This window comes from Onychomys torridus, chromosome X (assembly GCF_903995425.1).
Source record: "Onychomys torridus chromosome X, mOncTor1.1, whole genome shotgun sequence".
NCBI lineage: Eukaryota > Metazoa > Chordata > Mammalia > Rodentia > Cricetidae > Onychomys > Onychomys torridus.
The window spans coordinates 31,189,199-31,212,430 of record NC_050466.1 but is presented as its reverse complement, the minus strand read 5'-3'; the positions used below and the strand labels follow the sequence as shown (position 1 = coordinate 31,212,430).

Genomic DNA, 23,232 nt, shown 5'->3' with positions numbered 1-23,232 from the left:
TGTTGTCCCAGTAGCTAGAGAAGGAGATTCTTTGCTAGAAAGGCTTCAGAGTACTTTGGAAGGTAATTGTGACCACCCCCAGCATCTCAGCACAAGGTGACACAGCCCCAAGGTTGTGGGAGCCCAGCTAGGAGACTGGATCCCACATTTTACCCCAGGGTACTCTTGAGGAGTCAGGGATAAGAGATTTAGACAGAAGATAGAAGGGAAAGAAACATAGAAATACAGGATAGCCTTGGGAGTGCCTGGATCATTATCCACCAGCCCCTCCTATCTCTTCTAAAGGGCTATTATAGGAATGACAAGGGGTTGAGCAAAATACCTCCCCCTAGCTCAGCCAAGTGTAGACCCTTCCAGTCACCAAGTAACCATGCACATGGTCAAGCAATCCTCTAATTCAGCGCTGCTGAGTAAAGCAAGTTCAAATATCACTAGGAAACCTTTGTGGGCCTCCACACAAGGTCAAGTGTCCTGTGGCAGGTCATGGTGGCATGTTCCCTGAGGGGATATGAAATTGTTCCAAATAACTAACCTTGTTCAAGGTCAGAGAAAGGGGACTAATAAAATACAAATTATTTCACAATGTTTCACTAGCACTTAGGACCTGTGCTCCATTAAAACAAAGCCAGTTAGTGTGGAGTGAGGTGGTGAATGAATATAGTGTAGGCTCTAGGGTCAGACTGAACTGAGTTGCAATGCAAGCTTTACCCAGACAAGCTGTGTGACTTTGTACAAGTAAACTTCTCTGAGTATTTACTCCTTGATTTGTAAAATTGGGAGTAATGGGAATGTATAACTTGTAGTTGGGGTTTTTTTACTCTCTGGTCTTTGGGGGGCCCACCACCCAGCTCCCAAATAAATACACAGAGACTTATTCTTAGTTAAGAATGCTTGGCCTTAGCTTGGATTGTTTCTAGCCTGCTTTTCTTAAATTATCCCATCTACCATTTGCCTCTGGGCTTTTACCTTTCTCTATTCTATATTCCTTTTTTCACTTCTTACTCCATAGCTGGCTGGGTGACTAGATTGCTGGGTGGCTGGCCCCTGGCATCCTCTCTCCTTATCCTTTCCTACTCCCCCCTCTTCTCTCTTCTATTTATTCTCTGTGCCTGACAACACAGCCTACCCATCTCTTGCCTAGCTATTGGTCATTCAGCTCTTTGTTAGACCAGGTATTTTAGACAGTCAAAGTAATACATCCTTACAGAATTAAACAAATGCAATATAAAAGAATGCAACAATCTTTGCATCACTAAACAAATATTCTACAGCATAAATTAATGCAATACATCTTAAAATATTTCACAACAATAATTCTTAAGGCAATTGCAAGAATTAAATGTATATAAATCACTTTGCCAAATGCCTAGTATCTAATCTGTAATCAATAGATGATTTTCATTATATCATTAAATCATGGTACTTACTGACACATCCAATCTGGCCTTTATATTTGAAGTATCCTGCAGTGTCAAATAAATTATAATAATCATTTTTTGAGGTTGTGTATTTTGTATATGTGTATTTTGCTTGCACATGTGTGTGAAGGTTCATATACTTATGTATGTAAGAGAAAGCCATAGGAAGACAGAGTGTCTTGCTCTATCACCTTTTGCCTTATTACCCAGAAACAGGGTCTTTCACTGAACATGGAACAGGCTTGTGGCCAATAAACCAGTATCTTTCTGTCTCTCCCCCAACCAGTGCTGGTGTATGGATGGATACAGGTGCACACACACACACAGCTACACCCAGGTGCAGCAAGTGCTCTTTGCCTTTGAGTCAGCTCCTCATACCCTGAATTATAAAAATCTGGGAAGTATGTCTTTAGTTTTCTAATGCTCAAACCTAACCATTATTACTATGTATTAAGCACCTACCAAATGCTAGATATTTAGGGAAGGGGGATGCCATTTGACCTAAAGACTTGTAGAAATAGAAGCTCAGAGAAGGTAAGTAATTTCTTCTCAAGCAACATCACCAAATGTTGAACCTGGGCCAGTGCTGTAGCCCACCAACCTATATTTAATGTAATGTATTCCCTGACCTTTGAAAAGATGTTTTTCATGACTTCCTACAGTACCCAGGGGAAAGGTCAAAACTTTATTACACAAGGCTATTTTTTGTCTCTCTCTTGCTTCTATTAACCCCTCTGACTCTCCTCACTTGTAGTCCAACAACCTTCTCAAGAAACTCCTCTAGAGCTCTTTGGCCATATCCCCATCATAGTACTTGCCAGGTTGCTCTATAAATGTTGGTTTCATTGTCCTCTTAACAACACTAACAAAATGCTCAGCACAAGGTAGGGATTCATTAGATTCATGTATAATGAATTAACAAATTAATGAATATTGACTAGGAAGGGCCCAGATAGAATGCTCCACCATATCCTAGGAAAAAAAATTAAATTAGTTCAGATTGTGTTAGGTACATCCATGTTTAAGGATACTATGGTAGTTTGAATGTAATTGTCCTCCATGAGCTCATAGGGAGTGGCACTATTAGGTGTGGCTTTGTTGGAGTAGGTATGGCCTTGTTGGAGGAAGTGTGTCACTGTAGGGGCAGGCTTTGAGGTCTCCTATGTTCAGAATACCACCCAGTGTCTCAGTCCATTTCCTGTTGGCTGCAAGAAGTAGGACTCTCAGCTACTTCTCCAGCACCATGTCTACTAGTACATTGCCATCCTCCCCATCATGATAATGGACTGAACCTCTGAAATTGTAAGTGATCCACCCCAATTAAATGTTTTTCCTTTATAAGAGTTGCCATTGTCATGATGCCTCTTCACAGCAATAGAACCCTTAACTAAGACAGGTTCCTACCCTGAGTTCTGAGAAATTATTCTTTCAACTGTCACACTTAGCAAACAAGGTCTATGTTGATATGTGAGTGTTTGCCAGAAGAGGCTGGGATTGTGGATTATGTACTAGTCAGTCCCTCTCATGAAATTCCAGTGGATGGGTGAAGAATTCCAGGTGGGCAAGGTTGAATGGGCTTAAGCAGCAATTGCAGTTGTAGGAAAGTGGATTTACTTGGGTAATCAGTAGGAACTATTTTTAGTGCTTTGTACTAACATAATTTTTCAGTAAACAAAAGAAGCTGTGCTCAAGAGTTTATAATTCCATTCTTTGTTGAACGTTTCTTACTTTATTTTTATTTTTTGTGTGTATGTTCATGGGTGTGGGGGTGCATAATCATTAAAATTATTTACCACAGAAACAATTTATGAACTGGTGGTAAAATATTAATGGTGATTTTCTGTTAGTAATGGGACTACACATTTATCTTGTCTTTTGCAAAGAATATTAATCTTTATAATGAGAAAAAGATAGGAAAAAATTTAAAAATGTTCTGCATATCTGGGAAACTGATGAGGAAGAACAGGAGGCAGGATTCAAAAGGGAAGATTCTGGGATTTGAGAAGCTAGAAGAAGCTGCAAAGGCCCCTGAATAGTCTCAACGAGGGGGTCCTGAAGCACTGAAATGAAGGGGGACATCCTTCAGAATGTAGCTGTAGGTGAACACTGAGGACACTATTGCTATAGGATATTCTATATGTTAAATGTGTTGCTCTGATTGGTTACACTGATTGGCCAGTAGCCAGGCAGGAAGTATAGGCAGGACAAGGAGAGAAGAGAATTGTGGGAACAGGAAGGCTGAGGCAGAGAGCCTCTGCCATGACAAGTGAGATGTAAGGTACCGGTAAGCCATGAGCCATGTGGCAACTTATAGATGAATAGAAATGGGTTAATTTAAGATATAAGAACTAGATAACAAGAAGCCTGTCATGGCCATACAGTCTGTAAGCAATATAAGTCTCTGTGTGTTTACTCGGTTGGATCTGAGTGGCTGCAGGACTGGCGGGTGAGAGAGATTTGTCCTGACTGTGGGCCAGGCAGGACTGGAGAAAACTTCAGCTACACACTATTGACTCATTCAGCCTAGTAACTCAGCAACTTGAGGTCAAAAAGAAGGAAGGCCTGGGACATGGCTATTCCCCAAGACCTTGATGGCCCCCAATGGGGATGAAATTTATTATTAGAACAGTTTACTTTCTTTGAACAGTCAGTGTCTGGAAGACTAAAGGCTTTGAGCAGGTTGTCAGTCTTGCATCTTCTATGAATTAAACTACTATGACAAACTTTAGAAACAAAGGAGTGAACGTGTACCTGGTTTTCTGGCTCTGAAGCTCAAACTCCTTCTAGAATACAACCTGCATATTTCAACCATATAGATAATCCAAAGCAAGTAACAATAGCCATAAAATGCTAAAATTAGTAATACCTAGGATGAACTTACAAAGAAAGTAACATGGCCATACTTGACTGGTGAGAAGGACAACTTAGCAATATTCTCCCAAAGAATTTTACACGCAAGTACCCCCTTTGTTTCCAGTTTGAACAACTAGAAGTTTGTCCTAAAGATTAACTAGCAAAGACATACACATGAACCATTCAGTGCAAGGAATTGGAAGCAAAGCTTGTCCTTCAATGGGACCTGACCTGCAGACCAAAGCTGCAGGGTCTCCACAACACAGGGCAACAGGAAGTCCAAGAAGAGTCCTAGTGAGGGCCCAGCATTGATAGTGCAGCAGAAACCAGAGGCCATGAACCAGACCAACGACTCTCTGCAATGAACACTTGCAAATAAAAATATATGGACAAAGGGGGTTGCTGCAGCTTCCCATTTTTCTCTTAAAATTTGTTTTATTTGGGGGAGGTGCAAGGGCAGAGGTCTGATGCGAAAGGAGAGGGAAGTGAATGGGATTAAGATACATGATGTAAAAGACACACAGAATAAATAAAAAGAAAAAGATTGTTCTTCAGTAGGAAGGGGGTTTATTTAATGCAGCAATGGAAGGAAAATAAGCTTATAGGAAAAGGGAAACTTAGATGCTCTGAAAAAGAAAACAACTATCAAGATGTATTAAGTGCAAAAAAAAAAAGGCAAGGTACAGAATAGTGTAAGTACTCTTGATTTAAAAAATATGTGTGTAAGAAGAGGATTGAAAGACACACTGGCATGTAAATAATGTTTTACTCTGAAACAAAACATAAAATGCTTTTAACAGTATAGGCCAGAGAATTTTGTTTTGTGTGCCATTTGGACACATTAGGCCTTTGAAATTTTTTTCTTCCCTAACATATCTTTTTTTTTTTTCACTTTTTATTTTATTGGCTTTTTTTTGGAGACAGGATCTTGTGTGTTTTAATCTGGCTTCAAGCTCAACTATGTTACTCAAGATAACCTAGAACTTCTGACCCCTCAGCTTCCACTTCTCAAGGGCTGGTATTACCGGCATGCGACACTCTGCCTGGTTGTATGAGGTGCTGGTGATTCAAATCAGAGCTTTAAGCATGGTCAGCAATCTCTCTACCACGTGAGCCACATCCACAGCACCATTAAATTTTTATACAAACATCAAATATATGTGTTGAAGCTCCATAATGTTATATGGAGACTGTGCACCGTTCATTCTTTCTAATACTTCATTTCATTCTCATGTCAAACTCTTATCTCCCTTTTACAGGTGAGGAGCTCCAGGCTCAGAGCTGCAAAATCTCTTAAGGTCGTACAGTTAGTTGGCTGCAGAGCTACAATTTAAATGCACTGGTTACAGCACTCATTCTCAACTGCCAGGCCAAACCCTTTTAAATTGTCCTTATACCCTCACTGCCTACAGAGAGTATGTTGGTGAACAACTGGGACCTTATCAGATAATTCACAAGAAATACTTTTCTAAGTATAGAGCCAGCTAGGGAGGCAGGCATTTGCTGACAGTCTTGGCAACCTGAGTTTTATCTCAGGAATCCAAGATGGAAGAAGAGAACTGATGTCCCTAAGAGTTGTCCTCTAACCTCCACATCATCCATGCAGACACACACAATAAGAATAACAACAAATAAAACACGAAAATTAAAAGATTGTAATTCCTTCCTTTCTACAATAATTTCAGATTGTTTTTTTAAAAAATAATATTATTTGGAGAATGAAAGTCCACTCATAATACTCTTAACCCATAATTAATGGCTTTGTTTACAAGTCAAAGGCTGTATCACACTCATATTTTACAAAGAGAGAGCAAGATGTTCTCTTTTAGTCCTCCGCAGGCCATCTTTTCATACCAACATATAAAATTGTACTCCTGTGCCTATAAATTGCATAGTATTCCATTTTAAACATACACAATTCTTAAAAATTACCTGAAATAAATTGGAATTGAAGTTACTTCCAAGTCTAATTTCCTAATGAATGGTGTAGCTAATGACAAACATCCTTCCTGACAAGATTTGAAAGTCTCTTCAGACTGGGTGTAACATTTGTCCATCCTGTAGTGATGAGAGTGAAGAGTGATTCAGTACGACTCTATTGCGTGAAGGGGTGTGTTTCAAACTATGCAAAATCAAAGAACATTTTCCTCAACAAGGCCAAAACAGAGATATTAAAGTAGCCAACAGGTGAGATGGCCTCAGAAAGAACTGTTTTGACAGTTCTGTGAAAGAGCACAGCCTTGCTTTGATTGCTCGCTGCTGGCTGGATCAGAAGAGGAATTTCCACACTCAGTTATAAGCATGAGGTGGAGGTCTGTGGATTCCACCAGACAGTCTGGAGACAGCCAGACTGGCAGAGGAGCAGCAGGACTCCAAATCTGGCAACAGCACGTGTGGAACCAACAGTGACCTATGGGGAGACTCCAACATCACAAGCCAAAGCTCTTCCAGCAGAGGGCAGTGCCTTGACTGTAGGACAGGACCCAGGCTAGCTGGAGGCCGAGCTGGAGACTCCCCTGGAGAGATTGCACCAGCTTGAGACCGAGGAGAAATTGAACTAAACTGTCCTTTGAGTACTGTAAGTGACATTGGGGAATACTGACCAGGGACAATGGGACTTCATACTTCTGTGATTCACCTGTTTTCTAATGCCTAACACTTTAGATTGGGTAATACATCTCTTTATCCAGCTTGGTCATTAGGGCTTGCAAATAAGGAAATGTGGAGTCACTTTAACAAGGCTGGCCACCGACTCTCAGGTTTCTGAATAAAGAAGGGAGTGAAAAGCCCAAAATACTGCCCAGCCTTGTGGCCCTGTGGATCTGACATGAAGTTTACAAATAGAAAGTTAGCAGCAACAATTTTCTCTAAAAATAGATCTCAGTTTAATACTGGAGTTATTATTTGCTTTTGAATTTCAAGAGTATGTATGTTGGCTTTTAAAACAAAGTTTCACTGTGGAACAGCCAGCCGGGCAATTTGTTAGCTATGCACATGATAAAAGGTTAAATAAAATTAGTCCACAGGCCCAAACATTTGCAATCAACTCTCTTGAATATTGGTTACCATTTCTGCTGTGTTAAACAAAACTGAACTATCCTCCAGAAAAGTCTACTTGTAATGCTGATCTTTTTTAACCTTGTGATTTTTTTTTAAAAAAAGAGTTTTGAATTTGTTGGGGAAGGTGAGTTAGCTATGCTAATTGATAAAGTACGAAGTGGCATATATGACTAAAATGCCACCTAAAAAATCAGAGCCCAAACCAACTCTGAGGGTCGTTGGCATACATTGCTCAGGAAAAATATCAAGTTGAAGAAATACCAGAAAGAGAACCAACTTCCTAAACTGTTTTATTTTCCTAACAACTTCCAGCCTAGGGATGTTCGGTGTTCTCTCGGTTATTAGATTATTGGCTCGCGGTCTTACAAGGGCCAAGGAGGGAATCTGGTCCTCAGAAACAGCTGGTGGACGCCTAGAAGCCTAGGGGACTCTGGCGGGCCAGGGGTCGAGAAAATCGGCCAATCGCTACTAGCGTGAAAGTAGGGGAGCCATAGGTTTCACCGAAGCGCCCTTTCCGAAGGCCATCGCCCTGACCTGTAACCCTGCTGGGCTGCCTGGCTCGCTCAGCAGGGCGCGGCCCTAACGCCACCCGACTCGCCCCGAAGAAGAGGTGGGACTTTCCCCACCGGAAGTGAACGCGTCCAGTCTCGGGGAATTGGGGCACCTCAGCCAGTGTGTCAGGGAAACCCTTCCGGGTTTATGCTGGGGGGGGGGGGGGGGGGGGGGGGGTGAGGGAAAAAAAAGAGGTGGGTTCGACTGGAGTCCCTGCGGCCGCCGCCGCCGCCGCCGGACGGCCCCCGCCCCTTTCCCGTCCGCTAGCAGCTGCGCCGGGGCGGCCGGGTGGCCATGGCCTTGGCTTGACAGAGCCTCCCGGGCGGCTGGGGGAGGGCGGACGGCCGGGTAAGCGGCGGCGGCGGCTCCAGAGAAGGAGGCAGCAGAGGCGGCGGCTTTTGGGGAGGGGGGGCGGCGTGGAGGGCAGGCGCCTCCTAACGTGTGCCCCTCTTCCCCTCCCCCGTTCCCCGTTCCAGGCCGGACGACCCCCGCGGGAACCGGGGGCCGAGACCCCGCCCCGGCGGCAGTGAGCGCGGCGGGGCCCCGAGGCTTGGGGCCGGCTCTGCAGCGGCGCCTGCAGGAAGCGGGGGTCCCCGGGCCCCTTTGTGTGCAGGGCGGGGGAGGGGTGGCGGACAGCCCCCGGCCGCGAGGCCCCCGCCCCTTCTCGCGTGGTGGTGCGCGGCGGCTCCCCACCCTTGCTTGGCCGCTGGCGGGCGCTCCCTCCTCCCCACGCCCCCCGGGCCGGCCTTGGGTTCCTATAGGAAGGGCATTACCATCCCATCCCCACCCACCCGACACTTGGCTCTTTCCCCTCCCCCTCCTGTAACTTCCTCCTCGTCCCCGGTTGGGCCCTCTGCTTCTCTGCACTCTCCTCCCCAGCTCGCACATTTCCGCCCACCTTCCGCCTCGCCTTGCCGCAGCGCAGCTAGCGGGGTGTTATTTTTCCCCCCCTTGGGTAGGAGTTGGTGAAGGTGAGACTCATGAGGGAATACAAGGTAGTGGTGTTAGGGAGCGGAGGGGTTGGCAAATCTGCCCTCACTGTGCAGTTTGTCACTGGGACTTTCATTGAGAAATATGACCCCACCATTGAAGATTTCTACCGCAAAGAGATCGAAGTGGACTCTTCCCCCTCAGTACTGGAAATTCTGGACACCGCAGGAACGGAGCAGTTTGCCTCCATGAGAGATCTGTACATCAAAAACGGCCAAGGTTTCATCCTGGTGTATAGTTTGGTTAATCAACAGTCTTTTCAGGTAATCAAAGGAGTCTTGTAATTTCTTCGAAGGGGGTGTGGTAATTCTACATGTACTTCTGATTTGCTTGGGCTGTGCGTTAATGAGTGTGTTTGAAAGTTTGGCATGGCCTGGAAAGGCACTGGTTATTTCTGTGGAGAGTGCTAAAGTAACAGGCATCGACAAATATTTTAAAGTTATTTTTAAGGAAAAGAAAAGTGAAAACGAAATAGGTTAGCCTGAGTATATTTAGCCCTCGCTATAACCTGAAGTTGCTTATTCAATTCAACAAGTATCGATTAATGTGCTCAACAAAACATTTCATAGATAATCTCAAGTAAATGGAGCACGTAGAAAGTCCATTATCTTACACATAGATGAAAACCTGTGTGCCTGCTTTTCCTTCCTTCACTTCTCTGTTTGCTTCTAAGTTCCTCAACTGAAATCCTAAATCTCAGTGCTGCAAAATGAGTATAAGCCCTGTTTTCGTGGTATTTTACTTGGGAGGAATGCAGCCAAAAAGGAAGTTGCTAGTCTAAAAGGCTAGTAGTACCTGGGGTTCATAACCAACAGAAAGTTACAATGACTCTCCTTTTCTCTCGTTGATCCTAATCGTTTCTGCCGTCGTAGCCTATACTTACAGAAAATATGTGGAACTGGGAAGGCTGAGCGCCAGCAGATTTCTTATCCCAGTAGGGTAGCCAACCTGGATCTGGTCCAGTTGCTTTAGAAAATCCGTCCTGTCTTTCACTGAAGTTAACGTTATTTTAAGAGATGCAATAATTGTGCTATTTATTCTTTGAGAATAAATGACCTTACATTGACCCGTTATATTGACCTCGATTGATTTAGGAAACGGATATTTTTTTATGCATTTAAGGTATGCACTTAATGTTGCTTACTTAAGAAATCTTAAGTGCCTCAGCCAGTGTAATGTGCTAGTTTCACATTCTTTAGGAGTTGAAGTTAAAGTGCTATATAGGAATTTTTCCGATAACCTCATCTAACAACTTCAAGAACTTCTTTGTGAAGACAGTAAGTTCTGTGTAAATGAATCTAAAGTACATTTTAGGTAGATTCAAATTCCAAACGAAAGTACCATAAAAGCATTTCCCTCAGAAAGTACTCAGGATATTTTCTATCTAAGGGATCCTCAGGAGATTGGCTTGTTATCAGCAGACTCTCCTGAGGCTGGGAGTCTTTTCAAGGGTGTTTCCTAAGATTTCCACTTTATCCACTTCTGTTATAGACATAAGTATGGAATATGGAACTGTGGCATTATTTCAATAGAGACTCAGAGTCTTTTGAGGCAAAAGTTGGTATTCTTAGCTAAAGTTGTTCCATAAGGAAATCCAGAAAATCAGCTTACGAATTCAGAGAAGACTGAATTGCTAGATTTGACCTGCGTGTGAGTGTTCTGTTTACCGTGATTACTCAAATCCATATTTTATATTTAAGTTAACTCTTTTAAGTGACAAAACTCAAAAAGAATATGCACTGGTGGGCCTAACCCTGTAATATTGTCTTATATCAGTACAGTTCTCTCCATATTTGATGTTACTGAAACGTAGCTAAGGCTCTGATCTTTGTGTGAAAAATCGGTTAGGGAAGCACACATGGGAGAAGAAATGTATGCCTTCTTACCCACATTCCAGATGCATTGTCCTTCTTGGGACATGTTCACTGTTAACACAGTTGTTTGGTATTACAAGGCTAAACACATAGTAACCATTTTAAAATGAAATGCTTATGTGTCTGAATCTGTTTTTACAACTGGATTTCTAAGCATTAGTTTTCTGAGGGGTTGTTGATTTGGGAGTGGTGTTTTTGTTGCTGTTCCCTTTTTAAACACTTTCTCTTCAGCCCTCTTGCTAAATGGCTAGGAGTTACATAGATGCTGCAATCTTGTGCTGGGATAACAGGTGTTACAAGGAAAGATGACAAGCAGGCAGGTTTAGGGAGCTCCCGAACATCTGTATGCACAAATGGATTAATCATATTTGGGAACTTGAATCTTTAATTGAAATAGAGGGTGGGGGCAGTAGTTAGATGAATTTTAAGGTTAGTGTGCCACTTACACTTTATATTCCTGATGCAAAGGCACAGCCAGTGCCTGTGGAGATTATCTAGTTTTCACTTCTATGGGGAAAATGACATTGTTGTCTTGATTTCGGTACATGGTTTTAGCTTTATATAATCACCAAGGAATGATTTTTTTGTGATATTGTAACACGTCTGTTGTGGAATGCAAACATATAATTTTGTTCTTTTCCTTTGTGATTGCTTGAATAGGATATCAAGCCGATGAGAGATCAGATTGTGAGAGTGAAGAGATATGAAAAAGTTCCACTAATTCTAGTAGGAAACAAAGTGGATCTGGAACCAGAAAGAGAGGTTATGTCTTCAGAAGGCAGAGCTCTGGCTCAAGAATGGGGCTGTCCTTTCATGGAAACATCAGCAAAAAGTAAATCAATGGTGGATGAACTTTTTGCTGAGATCGTCAGGCAAATGAACTATTCATCCCTGCCCGAGAAGCAAGATCAGTGTTGTACAACTTGTGTTGTCCAGTAAAAAAAGAAAACCTCAATCATGGCCATACCGAGCAGGTTAGTTGTTGGTGGAATTGTATGGGCCAGGTGGCCTTTGGGTTTTGATTAAGTGTAAAATAAACAACTGGTTAGTAGTAATACATCCATACATTTGATACCACCTTAAATTTCTGTATTTTTAAAATAACATTTTTTCCTCAGCATAAAACCATCATCATTCAATGCAGAAAACCTTTTTAAACTGCAGATAAGCAGAACAAAGGTAAGACATTGTGTGTGTTGCCATTGATGAGACTTGGTTTTTAAGGAGTGGCTTCCTAGTTTTCCTTCTCAGCCTCACTTGATACCATTTGGGGGGGATGATTCATCCCATAATACATCTTTCCCCTGTTCTTCAGTCTTAGTGTCCAAGATGCACAGCAGAACATTCAAAAATAATATCGTAAGATGATGAGTAATGTTCTGATGTTTTTAATACTTTTATATTCTGGGCAAGAGAGCCACTATAATTGAAACCACCAATTTTCTAATCACCCAAGTACTTGATTCAACAGAATGATTATTTAATCAAGTTCATTTGTACCTTGCACTCGTGCAACTTAAGTGACCTCTGGTAATAACAAATTACATTGCCACAGAGTACCTTCACTTCATGCCGAATACCTGATGAAATGAAAATCTGCTTAAATCATCTGTGATCTATCAGAAGGACCCATCCTGAGCACAGGGGTCATTTCTACTCAGCTTAAGAAATAATACACTAAGAACAATAAGAAGCCTTCACACCTTATGTGAAATGATAGTATGGTTTTAAGAGCTTTTGAGAAAATAAGGTTATGTAAAACTTTATTGTTCATTTAAGATGAGATGATTGTATACATATCTTGATTTTCAGCTAGATCATAATCGGGCAAATAGTCACCGAGAATAGCACTTAAGTAATCATATAAAGCACCAAGACTGTGCAAGACTAAGAAAACCACAGTAAATGCCAGACTAGCAAGACAGTATCAGGAATGCAGCTGACCCTTCTGAGCCAGGACTGACCTCCAGTCTAGGAAGCAGCTTTGCAAATGGCAACAGGCATGTTGATCGCAGACATGATTCCTAACCAAAGGTCTGCCTTTATTTGTACTTCCTAAAAGGACTCCTAGTCCCTAATCTATCTCTTTAGACAAGGACTCTTGTCAGGTAGTGTCATCTTTGAAAATGAAGGATGACAACAGTGCTTTAGTCAAAATGCCTTCACTCATCCGCCTTTACCATCCAAAGCGTTGATGGAAACTCTATTATGTCTAGCTACATCTGTTATTTTATGTACTCAGTGTTGGGACTGTAGTCTAGCTTATGTATGGTGGTAGTGTCATGCATCCAGTGTAGCTTTTTAGGTGGGAACAGGCTTACGTAGATATGTAAGTGATTGAGTCCCATGTTCTTGGTTCTATAATCTGTCTTTTAAATTGTAAACCAACTGCAGGTTTGAATAAGTTCTGTATGCTGATAGCATCTTTACCATTCAATTCTACTTCTCTCATACTTTTGAACAGAAGACGTAAATGTATGCACTTTGTTCGAGTTTTATCATCCTTATACAAAACTAACCAAATCCTATAACATGCTTCTTTGTGTTACTAATGTAGGAAAGGAGAGTAAAAGCAAAATTAGTATCATATACATAGAGGGTCAATTGTTACCCCTGTTGGGAATTGGATAATTTCTACAGATATCATTAAATTTCTTATTATCGATTATATCTGAATTTGTTTCACTTTATATGCTGTCATGACCTCAGTTTTCCTATTACTTACAGGGATGTGTACATAGGAGGGACTAAATATGCCAAGACTATTATGTTCATGTTTCTTGTCGATTAACATACTAAACTCAGAGGTTATTAATACCAGTAATTACATGTTTTTACTAAGTGACTTTTTAAAAATGTGTAGCTTTCTGCTTGGTTTTTTGTTTTTGTAAGCAGAGCACATGGCTGAAGGTGTGGCCCCTGAAATAAAACACGTAATCAGCTGGATTTCTGAGGGATCTTTTAGAACAGTGTGCACTATGTGCAGGATTTTGTCCTAACACCGAATCAGATAGGACTGATAGGTATGCAGGTCTGTAACCTGAGGGGAATGGAGTTTGTGGTTGTCCTCCACGCTGTCACCTGAACAAGTATGTGATGCACTGGGAGTCCATGTGAGTCATAGAGCCCTGAAGGCTGTCAGTTCCAGATCTCGACTGCTGATCAGACCTCCACTAGCAAAGGTGACTTGAAAAGGGTTTGTCCTTCATCTTAGAAGACTACTTTGAAGTTAGAAGTAACAATGCTTAAGACAGAAAGAGCATGATTGCTGCTGATCCTTGGCGCTGTTTCACTGAGGAGGGGTCTTTTGTTGGTGCTCTGAGAACGGCTCCTGATAATTCCTCACATTTATTTCCTAACGCCTTTTCATTTGGGTCACCAATCTGTTGCCCAACACTTGCTTCAAGGCCGGGCTCCCATGATTGTTTCTTCCCCTTTTACTCTCCCACTGGCAGTCATTTTATTGTAAATTAGGAAGTGTGGCAGATTCTTTAGATCCAGCCACCATCCTGATTTCCTTACTGACCCCCCGCAGTGGCTTCTAGCAAGCACTTTGTAGAAGTGTTTCACTGGGCAGCCACAGTTTCATAAAAGCCTAGGTCAGTGTTGGAGCCCTTGTTTTAGTCCCTGAGACGGTAGCCCCTCCATCTGGTGGATAGTGTTTCAATGGACTAAACAAATGTGCTGTTTGGGTATAATGGTATCGAGAAGGATGGCTGTTTTGTTAATAACACACTATAAAAGAAGAAAATCAGAGCAGTATGGGGATTGAGAGGAAGGAGAAAGCAGAGATTGTCAGTACTCTGGGCTTTTGTTTTTGAGTGTTGTCCTATGTTTAGGACCAGCAAATGTTGAGCACCATCCCTGGCAGTTAACCAGTAGGTTTGAGGTTACACTCCAACCATCCACTTTTGACAAAATGTATTCTCTCTAGAAACTGCAAAACATCTGTGTGGATGTTGGGGTAGAACGACTGCTGGTTAAGAACCAGTGAGCTAAAGTAGCTTGGGAACAGTAGCATTTGAGTCAGGCCTTGAAAAATGGATATTGTGCAGGGGATGGAAGGTAGAATTTTTTTCTAAACAGAAGGAATCTGAAGAAAAGGTTTAATAATACCCTTAAATATTCTATCCACTTCCCCCAAAAGAAGGGAGATGTGCATTAAAGTTATCCCTTATGTGGTAATTTGGTCTAAGCTTTTGGGAAATAGAGCTTTTACAAAGGATGCTTGAAGCAGTCTTATGTGTCAGTCCAGTAGTGATGAATGTTACAAAGGAAAAAAATTTTTAAAAGAGGGAAATGTTTCCTTTACTGTGGTCTGAAGGTCTGAAAATTTTTCTGCAATTTTCCTTAGCATGATGTGGAACAGGTTCTCCCAAGTACAGTAAATGGTGCATCAGAGTACCAAACACCCAGAAGTAAAAAGAAAGAACAAAGATCATTATTTATGTCAGCCCAGTTCATTATATATGTCAGCCTGAAGAAAAAGGGAGATTCTTGATTCAAGAGTAGCGCGTTATTTCACATGGCAGCAGAATGCCCGGGATGGTAACAAAGGCTCCTGGGAGGCTAAACTATCTATGAATGGGATTTTATTCCAGCCGGGTTTATTAGTTCTTAATAGAGTAGGAGGGATTCAAAATTTCAAGGTTTTTAATACAAATGTAGACTGAGAACAGTTTATTAATCTTTTGTTTTCTTTTTTTTTTCACTAAATATGATAGTTCAGCAAATGTGAAAGGAAACTCCTCAGATTAATCACATTACGTACCTTACAATGCTGGCATTTTTCTATCCCAGTGCAATAGTACTCGTGTGAGGAGAAGCCTAGGGTGGCTAGCTGTTGCAGAAAATGCAGAGCAGAAAGTCAGATGCATCTTCTCTTCCCTCCCTGTTGAGCATGCCACTTGCAGTGGGAACACACAGCCCCCTCTTCATGTGATGAGCCCAAGAGGAGAGGAGGATTTGGATTGGGGAAAAGTACCATGAGTGCCTACAGCGGACCTGGGGTGCTAGGGATGAACAACACTGTTTGCCTTCCCTACCCCCTTGATTTTCCCCAACCCTCTGACCCTCACAAGGTTCTTGGGTTGACCCTTCAGAGGAGATGGGTGCCTAATTAGACCTGCACTGGGTGTGAGGGTGTCTGATTAGAAAGAGATTAGGTATCTGTTCCCTCATTAATTATTCCCTCTCACCTCAAGATTAGGCTTTTGTTGTAGAATGAAATGTATGTGAGCCACTTTTACTCCATTACCTCTCTGGCTTAGAATGAACCATCAGTAGAATTAACAAAAATTGCATCATGGAGTTGGAGAATTGACACTGAGGAAGCGTTCTAGACTTACTGCTGGAACAATTCTCCTCATGAGATTACTTCTCAGTGGAGTTGTACAAATCAGAAGATATATAACTGAGAAAAATTGAAGTCTTGTCACTTGTTGGAAAAACATATCCAATCAAAACCATATGCACAAATTCCTTGGATTAGCCACAGTATTGGAAATATTGCTTTCAGAGAGTACTACTTAGAGTAGCAATTGGAATCACATTATTAGCACTGGACATGGTGACAGTATTTGAGATGTTAACATTGAATTCAAGTTAAAACATTTGACAGTCGTAGGTCTAGGTAATAAGAACAATATCTAAGCTCTTCCCTTTGCTTCTGGGTTCATCATAGACACTCAGCACCTGGGTGCTTCTCTTCCAACCTGGCTCCACCTCCCTTCAAGGCATCTATGACATGGATTCATCTTTTGCTGTTTGTTTAATGGGAGACAATGAGTACTTTTAATGATTTGGCCTTCTATTCCAGTTCCAATAAACTTCATGCAAATTAGGGTAAAAAATGAAACAAGAGAGGTAACAACAATAAAAAACCCGCCTCTACCACATAACATAATCCCATCAATACAACTAATATTTAGCTCAAATATGAAAACATCAAGTAAAAGTGTAAAGAGAACTTTCCCTTTTAGGATTGTTCCTTGCTTAAATCTCCAGAACTTCAAATGTCTGAAACTAGAAAAACAATAAAAAGAAAGAAAAAAGTAGCTGTGGTTGCATATCTGTGTTTGCTAAAAAGATGAGAATGATGGTAGCACAAACCACTAGCCCCGATGATCCTTTGTTAGCATCCTAGGCCTTCTGTGCCCTTGTGAAATGATATGTTTTGTCCTGAATTAAGAATATCCCTCTTTCTTCAGGCTGACATAAATAATGATCTTTGTTCTTTCAGGTCGGTGTTTGGTACATTTGTGTACCAGTTTACTTTACTTGGGAGATCCTTTTTCATTTATTGAGATAGTATTTGAACAATTGTTTGCTTCTATTTCTTACTCTGATAACTTTATTCGAAAAAAAATTAAATAAAACCAAACACTTTAGTGAGAGTTTGAGTAGAAGCTGCCAGAACCAAGATTTCTTTGCTGGCAGGTAGCTTAAGTATTATCCTATGGCAGCAAGTTAAGGCTTTGCAGCAAGTGTGTCTCAGTGTGATAGCCTGAGAATGAAAATGGGCTAATCTGACCGGCTGCCTTTAAAGATTCGGGAGTGCTTTTCTTTTCAGTGAATGAGAGTGTTAATAAAACTGAACATTTTGCTGTCACTGTAGAGCAAGGACATTTACATTTTCCATCTTGAACACTCCTAATATGGGAGACAATGTCCTTTTGGCTTAATGAATGAAGTTGCTTCAGGATTTATTGCTGCAGAGGATTATAATTTATTGCTCTCTTGAAAAGTGACCCTTATTACTTTGTTTAAAGGTATGCTCAACTTTAATATTGTTGAGTGTTATTCAGAATTTATCTGTATGGATTGATTTCACTGGAGGCCAGTAGATAGACCAAATGTTACTCAGGGTTTTTTGGGTGGGAAATGATGGCTATAAAGGGTTTTTTGTTTTTGTTTTTGTTTTTTGTTTTTTTCCGAGACAGGGTTTCTCTGTGTAGCTTTGTGCCTTTCCTGGAACTCACTTGGTAGACCAGGCTGGCCTCGAACTCACAGATCCACCTGCCTCTGTCTCCCGAGAGCTGGGATTAAAGGCGTGAGCCATCACCACCCAGCAGTTTTTATTTCATATAGAATGTAATTAGTAAGCTGGTTTGTGGTATGTAAGTATTTTGTCACTTTGATGTTACAGTATTAAACTGTCACATTTTATATCTTAAATATGATGTTATATCTGAAAAATTCAAGCTCTTGTATATTTATTTTGAAAATTTCAAATTAGAATTTATAGTCCACTGTTTTGAATTAATTGGATAAGTCTAATGTGAATTAGTGAAAAGTCTAACATACATAAATAATCAAATACTTTTTGGTTTAAAAGATATATAAATTCGAACTAAGCTTGAAAAGAATGGATGTCTTTAGATATTAAAGAACTGATGATCTGATCCTTGTGGTTTAAAATCAATAGCATGGTTGGGAAATGAGAGCAATTCCTGATGTTCTATACTCATTTTATGGAGTGCTTTCACACACTGCATTTTATGAGAGAGATAACTCTGTGAGGGAAGGATTTTTCTCACTATTTTAATGATAAGGAAACTGGACTTTCTCAAACTTAATCCATGTTGTAATCTAACACTTAGCTCTCCACGTTTAAGCCTGACTTTTTAGTAGATAAAGTTTTTATGATAGTTTCTAAAGAGGAAGATTTTCCTACTATGTGTAGGGGGCAGAATTTCAATGATGAGGAGCGGGCAATTCTTTCAGAGTAATCATGTTTATGATACAGCTAATGAGAACACATTCTCTCGGGCTCTTTGAACACTAATGGAAGTGTAGCCGTCAAGTGAGTTTAGAATTGTGTGTCTGTAGACATTGCTAGAGCCTGTGTCTTCGCTCGGCACTCTTTCATGGCTGCTTTTCTTTTGTTTTTGGCTGTTATGATAACGATTTTTTTTATCTTCTGCATTCAACAACAGACACAATTTCGTTCCTCTAGAAGCCAGTTGGTGACTAAGCACAGCTGAAAGACGTATGCTTGTCTGAATGATAGGTTTTTTCCTCCCCCAGTATTAAATGGAAGGCAGAAATCTGTCATCTATAAGGATAGACACTGAGGAGTCTCTATTAGAGAAGTTCTTGTGAATGGGAGAGGATCCATAAAAAGAACAGATCAGAGTAGGGCATGTGACCTGCTGCATGTCACCCCAGGTTTGAATTATACTGAATTCCCACAAAACCAAACTTTGGAAAAAGTAGTCTACTAACAAGGTAACTCATAATGAGCATTGAAGTCTGTCAGCGTTTCCAATTACAGTAGGAACAGAGCAGAGCACCCTTTGCCCCATCTTCTGTATTGTAAAATCATTCTAATCATCACAAATGTTTTTAATATCACATACATGTAAGTAGAAAGTGTCATAGTATTATAACAACTAGTAACAGAGACACGGTGTATTCTGTCTAACTCAGCCTTAACTATACTTCTGCTTTTTGGTGACTTTTCTGAACCTCTGCAGAAAATTATTTCGTTACTTAAACTGATGGAGAACACAGTGAAATTATACTCTAAGATTCCATACTAGTGACCATCAGCATGCATGCATATATACAGATCTGTTGTCAGGGTTGTTCTGGATACTCTACTGTATATCTCTAGGTTTTCATGAAATGTCTTTGATCTTACTTGCAGATAAAACTCAGAGGAAATTTGCACAGATGCTGCTTTGGAGAACTTTACAACCTGGGTTGCAGAACTGAGCCTTGGTAAACCTGTCTCTATCACAGCATGTTGCCATACATCTAATGAAGTGCATAAGGTCTTTGGCCTTCAAGATCCAAGGACCTTAACAGTAATGCTTAGCACGTTTACCATACATTGAAAATTTGTTCTTTATCAATCCGTCCTTTTATAGCTTTTTAAGTTCTTGTTGATGGCTAATATGAAAGGGTTAATTTTTAATATGTTAGTTGATTTCTTTAATCAGTTTCTCAACTTGTATTTATTACTCAAACTCAGTATTACCTACTCAATGCCTTTTAAAAGAAAGATATAATGGAGAAAAAAATTGAGCCTTAAACAAATGGTTACTTCTGTATATTACCTCGTACCAATGCTTCATCCTATTTGTAAAATCTTTCTCCTTTAAATGGTTGGTTAATACTTTGAGGCTTTGTTTACGTGTGGCAGTGTTGTAAAAAGAAAACTAAAGATCACATTTTACCTGTATGGATGGAATTTCCCTTTTCTTCAAGTGCAGTTTGTGATATGTTTTATAATTAACAATCTGAAAGTTACAGGTGATATTGGGAGTTGTCTGTACAGCATTTACTTGAAGAGTTCATTTGATTCCATTAGGCCTTCACATGTGTTAATCTCATTTATAGCATTGAATTGCAGTAGTAACATTTTCCTTTCTGTGAAGTTCTAAACTTAGTTATGACCTACTTAGTAATGCCTTTGAAAAGGGATATTGTGTCCATGGTAAATTAATTGTATACCTAAACAGAGATAGCTCAGCTTTGCCTGTCAGGCTTGTCATTGACATCTGCTAGACTTCTGCACATGTAAAATTGAATTCAAATAAAATCTTGTACGCTTTCTAGTTCTTAATATTTGTCTTTCCAAGCCGTAGTTTAAAGCAATATTTGTTAATGTTTTCTTGCACTATCACAACTGCTTTTTAGTTATTTTTAAGAAGCATGTTCTTAGTAGAGACGAAAATCTGTGTAGCGGGGGGAGATTAGCGCCAAGTCTCTGGCTGTTTTTTTTTTTCCTTTCATTTTTTGCAAATGTGCTTTCTAATAACCATTGCCTTCCATGTTGTTTACCTAATCAGCACATTTTCTCTGAATACTTGAACATTTTACCAGTAACACAGGTATAGAATCAGAAAAAAAAAAACCCTTACAGTTTTAACATCATGACCAGTGCTTTTTCTAGCAATTATTTTTCAGTTGTGTAAGTTGACAGTATTTTGTTCTTGAGTTGTTATTTGGTTTTATTTGTGTGCTTTTTATTTGCAGAAGTTAGTAACTGCAGCTCACCTACTGCACCAAAGTTCTCAATTTTAGGAGCCCAGCTTTAGTCATTTGAACATGCTTCTAAATAAAATAAAACCAAAACAATGCTTTTGATCTATAATAATAGCTCAATAACTGTCAAGAAAAGCTCTACTATATGCAGTGATGGTTTGTGGAAGGGTGTGGCAGTTTTAAATTTGTATTGTGTATGGTGTTGAAATAAAGTGATATCTACATTTCATGTGATTTATTGGTCAGCATGGCCATTAATTAATGAGTAGAAAGTGATTAAGCTTTGATTTCCTTTTTTTAAATCGTGTTGCATTTGATTCCTGATCAGATTCCCTCAGAAAGTGAGCTTGTGTTCTTCAGTCTGGGATTTGATGGTGAGATTATAATGGTAGAGGCAATCGAAACATTGTTCTTTATTTACAAACTGCTTGAAATTAATACTTAATTTAAGTTTGCACTTTAAAACCAAACACTCATTTCAGAGTAGCTTAAGTGGTTGTGGTTCATCACTACTAGCTCTGTGAAATTCTAAAGGAATCAAATAGTTCATGATGACTTCGGATTTCTGCAGATTGATTTTTATACAGTGTTCCTTTCCTGTGGGTATTCTTCCCTCCTTCCCTTGGCCTTCTGTCACCTCTATCTATCACAGAGTTCTTTGTCATTGACCTCAGCAGCAGATTTTACTTGGATTCACTTAGGATCACAGGAATCAGGGGAAAAGTGATTTTAAAGGTGGTTTCTCCAGCACATTTTAAGAAAAGGGACCAAAAGTTATTTTAGCTTCCTCAATAGATTGCATGTTGCTTATTAGGATAAGAAATGAATATTAAATGCAATATATGTCTTGTCTTTACTATGGCATCTGTTTAGGAGTTGTTCAAATCACTGCAGTAGGGCTCTGCAAATCAAATCATGTAACCTATTATCATGGATCTAATGTACTGTATGTAACTTTATCAGTGAACGGTCAAAATCTCCAGTAACAAGTACAAACATTGAGCAATTACCTATGAAGATTTGTAAAAGTAAATTTTTTCCAATAGATTTCATTCTTGTCATTTTGTAAGACGACCCTGCAGTCCACCTGTTTGTAACTTTTCTAATAAAATAGATATCTGTATTACTGAGGCTTGTCTCTTTAATTGTTTAATTATTGTTCTAGATTTGTTAACTTGTACTTTTTAGCATAAAGTCATTATCCACATCATATTTATTATAATATGTATTTAAACAGAAATTAAAAATTGATTCACCTGTTTCCTTAGTTGCCATTTTGACATTATAGGGGGGATATTAAAATATGTCCTCAATTATAATGCTTAATCAATTGGAATAACTCAAATGATAATGAGTAAAAAATGCATATAACTTAATCTTTATGCAGAAAGTTTCCCAAATACAAATTTGTTGGTTGGAAACTATCCATAGATTAATAATTTCAGACATTATGTGTGTAATTAAGTTTTGATATATCGAATTAGGAAAATTCAAACACATTAAGTTATCATTTTGCTTTTGTGGTGCCATTTCTTTTGTTTTGACAATGCTTGGACTTGAACCTAGGGCCTTGCACACACTGGGCAAACTCAGCTGGATTGCTACATTGTCTTATCCATTTGAAGATTTTGCCAGTTAATTCACTGTTGATCCCAGTGCTTTTAACTTGAACTGTGTAGGTGTTTTAACCTTACTTTTTAAATTGGACAGGCCTGCGCAGATGCATGTGGACTGCATTTGAGAATTCGAAAGGAATTAGCCGATGTGTATTCCTGTGTCACAACATACAGAAAATGTTCATTGTTTATTATTATTTGTTTATTACTGTCAATCACCAGTCTTCTGTTGGGCTCCAGCATCTCATATATGCTGTATTAGATATATCCCCCAATCTTCCAGGGTTTGTCCAACTTTCTTTGGCCAAAGGAATAGAATCCCTTCATCCAGTAAGGCCCACATTTTTTTATTTTATAATTTAATTTTACATATCAGCCATGGATTCCCCTGTCCTCCCCCTTCCCGCCCCCCCCCACCTTCCCCCCAGCCCACCCCCCATTCCCATCTCCTGCAGGGCCAAGACTCCCCTGGGGATTCAGCTCAACCTGGTAGATTCAGTCCAGGCAGGTCCAGTCCCCTCCTCCCAGGCTGAGCAACGTGTCCCTGCATAAGCCCCAGCTTCCAAACAAAGGCCCACATTTTTAACCCAGTGAGCAAAAGAAAGAGGATGGGGCCCTACAAGAAAGGGCTAAGGGAAAGTAACTAGATGAGCCAGAATTAGCATCAGGTATGAGAAGGGAACTATATCCCAGATCACCTTTACCTCCTCCATGTGGTCCTAAGAGGTCATTCTTATCTAGGAAGATGGTTCATCTAATCTTTACACTCCTTCAGGATATAACATATTAGGGTGGAGATCCAAAGCTGTAAGACTTACTTAGGATTGAAGTAGGAGCGGTTTTTCATTTATAGTTGATGAAACTAAGATGCAGAAA

General features: G+C 40.1%; 1 protein-coding gene across 2 annotated transcripts; it reads left to right on the top strand.

Annotated features, from left to right (window-relative positions):
* The first annotated feature begins 6,824 nt into the window (after positions 1–6,824).
* Rap2c (RAP2C, member of RAS oncogene family) lies at positions 6,825–21,870 on the top strand. Of its 2 annotated transcripts, none has more exons than XM_036175190.1 (4): positions 6,825–6,849; positions 8,360–9,136; positions 11,408–11,721; positions 19,398–21,870. In XM_036175190.1, exons 2-3 carry the CDS (start codon positions 8,864–8,866, stop codon positions 11,684–11,686), a joined length of 552 nt encoding a protein of 183 aa, XP_036031083.1. In that variant the 5' UTR covers positions 6,825–6,849; positions 8,360–8,863; the 3' UTR covers positions 11,687–11,721; positions 19,398–21,870. The 2 variants fall into 2 exon arrangements, with proteins under 2 accessions (XP_036031083.1, XP_036031082.1); XM_036175189.1 differs by lacking the exon at positions 6,825–6,849 and adding an exon at positions 8,084–8,231.
* The last annotated feature ends 1,362 nt before the right edge of the window (positions 21,871–23,232 follow it).

Excerpts from the sequence above, each read along its gene's own strand:
- Rap2c (XM_036175190.1), top strand. The coding sequence starts at position 8,864 with ATGAGGGAATACAAGGTAGTGGTGTTAGGGAGCGGAGGGGTTGGCAAA. Across the intron at positions 9,137-11,407 it reads TTAATCAACAGTCTTTTCAG|GATATCAAGCCGATGAGAGA; the intron begins GTAATCAAAGGA and ends TTGCTTGAATAG.